Raw genomic sequence first — 10670 nt, forward strand, 5'->3', positions numbered from 1 at the left:
TAAAATTCAACTTCTAGGGGAAAATGTGAGTATTTATAATCTGCTCTCCACTGACATGCCTGTTCCTTGCTCCACATTTATAAGTATTTATAAGTGCTGGAAACTTTCTGGAATAGCGTTCTTGCAGTAGAGAAGTTACAAATATTGGTTTTGCATTTGTAGGAGCTGGAGAATGAGGATAGACAGGCACATTTATTTTGTGAGTCAAAAAGCTTATTTATTCATTTCTTGTATTTGAAGTACTCTTCAATGACATCCTTGGCCTGCAATTCTTTGCCATAGTCCTTAACCACTACCCAACTGCAACCAACCATTTTGCACAGCTCCCCCTCTCAATCAATTGTTGAAGCCTACTCATTCTTCCAGGGTCTTAATAAGGTTGATCTGGTGCTTAGCACAGAGTACCTCAGCCAACTCATTACAATTGGATGCCAGCACACAAAGATGGGCTAGACACTTGTGGAAGGCTTTGGCAGCTATACATATGCCATATGTTATGACATTGTGGATGAGGGCGGTCTTCAGCACTTCTTGCAAAGCAGTATTGACATCCATTACACCTCCAGCAACAATGCCTGCCTCAGCCATGGTGGTGGATTATGGCCAAGGCCAAATCTAGAAGGCACCTGATCTTCCACATCTGTGCAACTCGGTAGCAGGGGAAAAGTCAGGCACATTTTTTAGAAAGCAATGGTATACAGGCCATAAATAACTAGAGCATTTTGAAAAAACTTTGACCACATCAGCAATGGAAATTTGGCATGCTTGGGTCTAAGGAAAAGCATACTGATTTCATAAAAAAGGAACTCAGAGACGAATGTAGGATATGAGCGCAAGACTCATTTTAAAATCTATCATTTATAAATTTCCCCAAATGGTACACTGATCATCTACTTTTTCTGTTTTCAAGCTTCATCCCCATGCCACTTACTCTTAAAGTTACTGTGTAGATGTGAACAATTGCAATTTAATTCACATAAACTAATTTTAATTATCCAATTGATCAGTTTTTATTTTACCCCCTGTGTATTAAATTCAGCTACAAAAATGTTGCTGCATATAAAATCCCTAGGACAGCAGCACCTGCTAGCAGATGACACTGCATGAACATCCTCACAGGAAGCTGGCTGGAAGATGACACTACATGAACCTTCTCATGGGTAGCTGGCTAACAGACGACACTACATGAAGGTCCTCAGCTGACTTACTCAGCTCCTCAGTTGGTTCTCGGGACTGAATCATGATGCAGTTGCATGTGCTGCCACGTCCTGCCATTTTCACTATTGCCACAACCTCCTTTGTCCATCCAGCCTTACCCCTTGCATGTTTTTGGGTCTTCAATGCTCTGCTGATACTCCTGTTGAACGGACTTGCTGTGCAGATTGACTAGGGTCAGTGTCAGTGAACGACTGTGGGCTTCCTTGGAAGGCTGTCTCTTAAACCAGTGTCATATCAATTCATACTAACTGAAAGGAAATGGCCTGATTTAGGGGTGGTGACTTAAACCATGGTTTTTAGAGAGCACGTGACAGGTTTTTCTGCAGTAAAGTCAACTTTCTAGAATACCTGAACTAGCCATGCTGCTGTAATTTGCTAATACATTTTCCTTCATCTTATGCAGTTGGAAAGGGTGAACTAGTGAGACTAGAGGGTGTGTAGAAGTGGCACTTAATTATAAAATAATGAAAAGCAGTCTATATCATGAAATCACCTCATAAACAGTGATTGAAACTGAGATGATTCAGTAATTAATGATTACATCAATTAAATGAACTAAATTCGTATCTCAACCCTACATACACATGTGAGAAAATATAATACCTTAACTATGGAGAAAATTACTAAAATATGGAAGACGTGATAAGCTCTGAGAACTGAAGCCCACACAGCTATCAAGTTAATTCCTTTTGTGTGCACTAGGTGTTTTGGAAACTAAGCATTAGTTTCCTGGCTATGCCTCATATCAAGACCACCCTGTAGCAAAATTTAATTTCTCAATGGATACCTAGTCATCATTTAGCTAAACATGTAGCTAAACCACTGAGACAAAATATGTAAATGAACGTTTAACCTTTGATTGATGAAAACATCTTTCATTTGAGGATGTTTTTAATTAAATAGTAATGTAAAATCATTAGGGTTTGTTTATCCAAAACTGGCTACCTTAGTCAAAGATATGGAATTAATCATCTAGGATCTTAAGTTGTGGATAATTTTGGTAATTAGACAATCTAGTAAAAAGTTTCTTTGAAAATATAAAAGATAAGTGTATTACAAACCTGGTTGCATTCAAATCTAAATATATGAGCAAAAACTGTTAAATGTCAAAAATCCATTTAAAACATCATTCAGAGATAATTGTCCTGAAGAAGGTGTTGTATGACACAAATATTTAGTGTGACTTATGTATGTGCATAATAGTATTCGGTTATTTATTCTGGAAGGGGATAGAGACATTTCAGAAATGTTATTTTGACAAACTAAAACAAGAACGTAGCATTTAAAATTTTTTTGGTCAAAGAAATATTCATTAAACTCAAAGCAACAAAATACCCAATTTAGTAGCATGTGATAAAGCTAAAACATTATTTGAATGGTGTAGTTCACGATCACAAATTCTGCTTTGTTCCACAATTCATGAATTGTGCATATTCTTTTATTTTCAAAGTGTATGACTTACTTATAAAGAAATTCTTCAGTTTTTTTTAAATGAGCATAAATTTTATGTCTTGCCCCAGGGCATGAAATTCTGCAAACATTTTCATTTATTAATGGTTTCAAACACCTGGGAATTTTGTAGACATTACAGATGTTTTCACATGTGTAAACTTAGAATAAATGTTGAATATAAGGGAAAGCTTTCTAAGTTTCAGATCTATGTGTATTTCATAGGACCAGGAGTTCCATTAGAGTCAGCCTTTTGGTGCTTGAGCTCATTTCCAGTCCATAAAGTATGACGGGGTAGTGGCTGGGTACAGCTCAGTGGTACAGCACTACTTGCCTAGAATGCACTAGGCCTTGGGTTCTGCCCACACCACTGAAAACAATATTCTTTTCATTTAAAAAACATAAAATATGTATATTGTCTCAAAATCAACTAACTCTTGGGCATTTTTATACCCATATCCATTAAAATATAGATTTTTAATTATAAAAGAATTGAAGAATTATGTTTTCTTTCCTGTGAGAACATATCTAAAAAATTATTGAGCCAGACTTTGTTTTTCTGTAAAAAAATAATTCTGCTTTAATCACGGCAGGTCTTTTGTTTATTGCTTTGAAAAGACAAGTTGAAAGGATTAAGTTCCTGAAGGAGAATAGGTTTATTCTCATACTGCACATGAGGTCAGCCCCAATGATGGCACCAACTCTGGAGATCCAGAGAACCTCAAAATCTTTGCTCAAGACTAAGAACAAGTCTTGTGAGAAATGTATTGATCGAGGGCTGGTGAGGTGGCTCAGTGGGTAGCAGCACTTGCTGTGTAAATGTGAGAATCTCAGTTTGAATCCCCAGCACCCACATAAAAATTAGGCACATGTGCTTCTTAACTCCAGAATTGGGGTGGAGGGAGAGGTGGATAGACCCCAGGACCTTGCTAGTTAGCCAGTCTAGCAGAAACAGTGAGCTTCGGTTTCATGAGAAAACAAGGCAGACTGTGACAGAGGATAGTTCCCAATGTCCTTCCTGGTTGACAGAGACAGAAAGAGGCAGAGAGAGAGAGAGAGAGAGAGAGAGAGAGAGAGAGAGAGAGAGAGAGAGAGAGGAGAGAGAGAGAGACAGAGAGAGAGAGAGAGGGAGAGAGAGAGAGAGAGAGAGACAGAGACAGAGACAGAGACAGAGAGACAGAGACAGAGAGACAGAGAGACAGAGAGAGAGCGAGCACCGATTACATGAAAGATGGATGCCAATTTAATTCTTCCTCAAGGGACAAACAAGAAAGATCATATTAATATAACTTAGTGCTTTGTTCTGTAAGTTTGTAACTGGGCCTAACTGGATTTCCCAGTTTTTTTCTGTTATTGAAGAGCTTTGTTTGTTTGCACTTCAGTTTCTTCTAAAAGCCTTCCGTCTTTGAGCTCAGATGTGATATTTCTGTCCAGTTTTTGAATCTACAGGTTTATCCAGTGAAGAGCCTTCAGTAGATTTCCATTTAAGCCTTCACTAATATAAGGTGCCCTGGTAGTGATAAGAGCTGCGCTTCCATTATCTCACTTAACCACCATGCAATGAATTAATACATTCTTGGTATGTGTGCATCCATATATATATATATATACATATATATATATATGTGTGTGTGTGTGTGTGTGTGTGTGTGTGTGTGTGTGTGTGTGCCCGTTTGCATGTGTGCATGTGTACGTGCATATCTGTGCATGTGTGTGTGTGTGAATTCTTGTGGGCACATATGTACATGGGTAGGAGTGCATATGTCTGCTCATCCATGTTGGGGCCAGAGGCCAACTTTGAGTGTTGTTTCTTGGGAGCCATTCATCTTGGTTTTTTGAGGCAGGATCTCTCCTTGGCCTGGAATTTTCCAATTAGGCTAGCCTAGCTGGCATTTCCAGTCCCAAGAATGCAGGTGCAGAGCCATGAATGACTTTTTGTTCATGGATTCTGGGGACTGAACTTTCACAGCATTTTACCACCAAATGCATCTGCCCAGCCTGACTTTAATACATTTTATACTTAAAAACCAAAATTTCCCATGGTTACATGGCTACTAAAATCACAGAGCTATGATGAACACAAAAGGCCAAGACCACGCCGATCTGCTCATTGGCATGCTTCCAAAGGCACAGGCTGTGACTGGTGTTTCCTATAGACTGATGTCCCTCTATCATGCTCATTTCTGGTCATTCCATAGCTTCCTGCAGATACACTTTTAGCTGTTCTCAGCTCCTGTTCTGACAGTGAGTCTTTAAAACCTGACTTTGCTCACAGTTATCACTGTTTTTTCTTGGTCATTGTAGAAGAAACAACTCAATATGGCTTTGAAGTTGCTCCTGTCATTTTCCCCGACCCCATTCTTCATGTTACCTTACCCATCTATTGATGAGAGAACACTATCTTTTATTGTCCCATCTGGTTTGACATTTCTCTCTGGATGCATTCTCCCTGTTAGTTATATTTGCTTTTCCTGAATTATCTCCACAAACCTGGCAGAACTACAACACAGTACATTCATTTTCTCCAATTTTCTTAAGAGGACAGGCATGATGCTGGGTCTTTGAAGTTGCTCTGGAGATGTTGGCTGGGATGTGTCAACTAAAATTAGATGGGGTGGGAAACCCCTTTAAGTTCATATTATTTGGGGCACTATAAGCTTAAAGAATGTGTTGGGAGAGCAGGAGAAAAAGTCTTTCCCAGGGGAGAGTGCCCAGTTAGTTGTCCAATATAAAATACTCATCCCTGAGGTTGTGTGCATATGAGTACATTTTACAGATTGAGAAGATTATATTTAGACATTCAGGAATATATATAACATAAGAGTTAAAGCAAAGAAGCCAGAAGTCATGAATTTGAGAGAGAGAGTAAATACATGGGAGGAGTGGGGAGGAGGAAAGAGAAAATTATGTAATTTTACTTAAACTTTTTAAAAAGAATGTGCTGGCTCCTGTCTCAAGAGCTCCTGGCTCTCTAATTCTATGTAACAGCGTCCCCGACACAGGCAAGCTTGCAAAATGGCAGTTTTTCATTTAAGGCAAAAAAGGAGAGCGAGTCTGGGCTCAAGGTGGTCTTATATTCTCATATAACCTGTGTGTAAACAGTGTTCACATTATTCCTCCTACCTGTGTGTGAGCAGTGTACACATCATTGCCCCTCATATATTAAATGATATGGCATGGATTTTGCTCACACTCAAAAAGAAGAATTTGAAATCTTTTCTTAAAATACGATTTTTCCCTTCCTTCCCTTGTCAACATACATATTTTCCAGGTTTCAATTCTTCTGGCCAATGCTTCTCAGTTGTCTTGCTGGCCTCCTTCCTATTCTGCTACCCTATTAAATGCTTCCACACTTGTGAATCCTAAGTAGAAGAGTGTCAGGAGGTGAGCATCACAGGCTATGCCCTGAGGTCTGTCTGACTCCTACACCTCCAGGCTTCCTGTGACTGACTCTTCTTGTATCTTATCTCTCTAGGCTACTGTTCTTGTTCCCCTGATATTCCAGCATCCTATCTGCATACTTTTCACTGCCCTGCTTAGACTGGATTCTATGGTCCTCGAAGGAGCAGCGAAGCACTTCATGTCTTTTTCCTACAACACCCTGACTTTTGAAGGAGTTATGTAGCACAGTGTTTGGTACCTTCTTTCCATGGCTTTTGAGTCCTTTCTGCCTTTGGACTCCAGGCTTCATCAGAAACAACCCCTGATGATCCTACCAATGGTTACCATGTCTAATCATTGTAGAAGATAATATGTCCACTTAATCATTCAACAAATAAGCCATTCTTCTCTTAAAACATTCTTTCCCATTCTGTATCACATCGGAACACACTACCGGCTGCTGTTCTTTGGTCAGCTGCTCCTCAGTCTTAGCTACATTCTCCTATTCTATTAAATGACCAAGCCTCATACGCCTCTGAACTCTGTCTCAAGCCTTCCAGTCTCCACCTTTGCAGTGTTCTTTATCCAACCCCTTCCACTGTCAAGTGACTTTTTATTAGGGTTATTCTACATTGACACTTACAGACCAGGCTTCCCATGAAACTCCACTGTCACATTGCTGCCTTTTTGACATTTTTATTTTAATATTTCACAAATACTTCAAATTCAACATCTATAAACCTAAATTGGTAATCTTCTGTACATAGACCTCTACTTTTGAATGTGCTATATATCAATATACAACACTCTTATTTCTTGGTGCTTTGCTCAAACTAACACTTGAGTGAGGAAAGATCCCTTTTCCTCATTTCACGTTTCTTTTATTTATCTGCTTGTGTGCATGATGTGTGTATGTGTTCATATGTTCATGGATGTGTAGGTCAGAGGTCAGTGTCATATCTTCCTAATTTTTCCCCGTCTGACTATTTTTTCAAGACAAGGTTTCTGACTATATTGAACATGTACCAATTTGGTTGATTGTCTGAATAGCAAATTCCAGGACCCTCTTGTCTCTGCACCCTCAGTACTACTACCCCTAGATTTATGGGTGATGTCCTTCTGTATAAATATTTCTGTTATTAGTTGATGAATAAAACACTGATTAACCAGTAGACAGACAGGAACTATAAGCGGGGCTACCAGACAAGGATAATTTCTGGGGAGAAGGAGACAGAAAGAAGCTGCCAGAGAGACGCCATGTAGCTGCTGAAAGAGTAACATGCTTGAGCATTCTTTGGTAAGCCACAACCACATGGAGATATACAGACTAATAGAAATGGGCTAATAAGTAAGAGAGAGCTAGCCAGTAAGAGGCCTAAGCCATTGGCCAAACAGTTTATAATTATTATACGTCTTTGTATTTTTATTTGGGGCTAAACTGCTGTGGGACCAGGCAGAACAGAAACTCCATCTACACTAGAATTTTATGATCCTGGGTATTCAAACTCAGACCCCCATGCTTGTGCCACATGGATACTTTACCTATTAAGTCATTCCCCAGCCCCTCACCTCACATTTCAAATCAGTTAGCAGACCCTTTTCTTGCTTCCTCTGAACTACCTCTGTCTTTCTCTTCCCTGTCCCACACATGCCTCCCATTGAATTTGTCAGACATTAGTCATTTGACTTAATTTAGCTACAAACCCAGAAGGGGAATTAACAATCATTGGTTATTAATATCTCCCAATATCAGTGAACTCAATTCCCCAATAAAAAGATACAGACTAACAGAATGAATGTGAAAACAGGATTCATTCTTCTTCTGCATACAATAAACACACCTCAACACCAAAGATAGACATTGCCTCAGAATAAAGGGTTGGAAATATTTTCAAATGAAAGGAATCTAAGAAGAAAGTTGGCATAATCATTTTAATATCTAGCAAAACAGATTTCAAACAAAAATTAATCAAAAGAGACAGGGAAGAACACTTCGTACTCATCAAAGGAAAAATCCAGGAATATTCATTTCTATTCTTAACATCTATGCTCCAAACACAAAGGCACCCATGTTTGTAAAAAGAAATATTACTAAAGCTTTCAACACACATTTACCCAGACACGTTAATAGTGGGAGACTTCAGTACCTCACTCTCACCAATGGAAGGTTCATCCAGACAAAAACTAAACAGAGAAATTCTGGAGCTAACAGATGTTAGGAACCAAATAGACCTAACTGATAACTATGGAACACAAACACCCAAACATAAAAGAATACATTTTCTTCTCAGCACCTCATGGCACTTTCTCCAGAACTGACTACATACTTGTTCACAAAGCAAGCCTCAATGGATACAAGAAAATTGAAATTGCCACCTGCATATATAAGACCACCATAGATTAAAGCTGGATTTCAAAACCAACAGAAACAACATAAAGAAATTGGAGAGATCTCGTACTAGCAACTTAACAGCACACCTGAAAGCTCTATAACAAAAAGAAGAAAACATATCTAAGAGGGGTAAATGGCAGGAAATAATCAAACTCTGGGATGAAATCAATAAAATAGTAACAAGGAGAACAATACAAAGAATAAATGAAACAATGAGTTGGTTCTTTAAGAAAATCAACAAGACAGACAAACCCTTATCCAAACTAAAGGGCACGGAAAGACTATCCAAATTAACAAAATCAGAAATAAAAGGGGGACATAACAACAGACACCAAGGAAATCTAAAGCATACAGACATGTGTTTACCCCCTGTGAAATAAAAACAGTCATTAAAACTCTCCCCCATCCCCCCAAAAAAAGCCCAGGACCAGACGGTTTTAGTGTAGAATTCTACCAGACTTTCAAAGAATAGTTAATGCCAGTACTCCTCAAATTATTCCACAAATTAGACACAGAAGGAAATTTCCAAATTCATTTTAGGAGGCCATAGTCACCCTGATAACCAAACCATATAAAGACTCAACAAAGAAAGAGAATTATAGACAAATTTCTCTCATAAATATCAATGCAAAAATACTCAATAAAATACTTTTAAACAGAATCCAAGAATACATATAAATACCAACCACCATGATCAAGTAGGCTCCATCCCAGAGATACAGGGATGGTTCAACATATGAAAAATCAGTCAGTTTAATCCACCAAGTAAGCAAACTGAAAGAAAAAAAAAACATGATCATCTCATTAGATGCTGAAAAGGCCTTTGACAAAAATCAAACACACCTTAGTGGTTAAAGTCTCAGAGAGATTAGGGATTTAAGTGACATACCTAAACAAAGTAAAAGCAATTTACAGCAAGCCTATAGCCAACATCAATTAAATGGAGAGAAACTCAAAATAATTCCACTAAAACCAGGAACAAGGCTGTCTACTCTCCATTTCTACTCAATATAGTACTTGAAGTCCTAGCTGGAGAAATAAGACAACTAAAGGAGATCAAGGGGATACAGTTTGGAAAGGAAGAAGTCAAAGTATCATTATTTGCAGATGATATGACAATATCCATAAGCAAACTAAAAAAATTCTACCTCAGAAATCTATGGGGCCTATTGTAGTAGATCAGTACTTATCCCTAGCATAGGAATAGACTTTGGGAGCCCATTTCACATAGAGGGATACTCCCTGAGCCTAGACACAAGGGGGAGGGGCTAGGCTATATCCCAAAGGATTTGACAGAACCTAAAGACCCCCTATGGAAGGCCTCATCCTCCCTGGGGAGCAGAAAAGGTATGGGTTAGGTAGGGTGTTAGTTGTGGGGGGGAGGTAGGTGAGGAGGGAGAGGGAACTGGGATTGACATGTAAAATAATCTTGTTTCTAATTTAAATAAAAATAGAAAGAAAAAAGAAATCAGACACATAAAAATAATCAATGGCAGTGACAAAAAATAAATAAATACAGGAAAAACATTTTAAAAATCTACCAGAAAACTCCTACAGCTGATAAACACCTTCAGAGATGTGTCTGGATACAAGATTAATTCACAAAAATCAGTAGTCCTCCTATAAAAGATGATAAAGGGGCTGAGTAAGAAATTAGAGAAACAACACCCTTTACAATTGCCACAAACAACATAAAATACCTTGCGATAACACTCACCAAAAAAGTGAAAGACTTATATGAACAAAACTTCAAGTCTTTACAGAGAAATTGAAGAAGCTATCAGAAGATGGAAAGATCCCCCATGCTCATGGATCAATAGTAGGGCTAATGTAGTAAAAATTGCCATCTTACCAAAAGCAATGTAAAGATTAAACCAAGCCCCATCGACATTCCAACACAATTCTCTCCAGACCTTGAAAGGACAATTCTTAACTTCACATGGATAAACCCGGGACAGTAAAACAATCCTGAGCAATGAAAGAACTTTCCGAGGTATCACCATCCCTGATTTCAAGCTGTACTATATAGAGCTATCGTAATAACAAGTGCATGGTGTTGGCATAAAAACAGACAGGTTGATCACTGGAATGGAATTGAGGACCCTGACAAAAATACACACACCCAAGGAACCTGATTTTTTTCTAAAAAATCCAGAAATATACAAGGGGAAAAAAGTATCTTCAACAAATGGTGCTGGCCTAACTGGATAGTGGCATGTGGAAGAATGCA

The 10670-nt window shown here is 38.5% G+C and overlaps 1 protein-coding gene across 1 annotated transcript; it reads right to left on the minus strand.

Annotated features, from left to right (window-relative positions):
- Positions 1-221: 221 nt before the first annotated feature.
- On the minus strand, positions 222-588 carry LOC100770429 (40S ribosomal protein S12-like). Its single transcript, XM_035441401.1, is given in 2 exon segments — positions 222-345; positions 347-588. Coding segments are annotated over 2 exon segments (366 nt in total).
- Positions 589-10670: the final 10082 nt, after the last annotated feature.

The sequence above is a fragment of the Cricetulus griseus genome, chromosome 3 (assembly GCF_003668045.3).
Source record: "Cricetulus griseus strain 17A/GY chromosome 3, alternate assembly CriGri-PICRH-1.0, whole genome shotgun sequence".
NCBI classification, from domain to species: domain Eukaryota; kingdom Metazoa; phylum Chordata; class Mammalia; order Rodentia; family Cricetidae; genus Cricetulus; species Cricetulus griseus.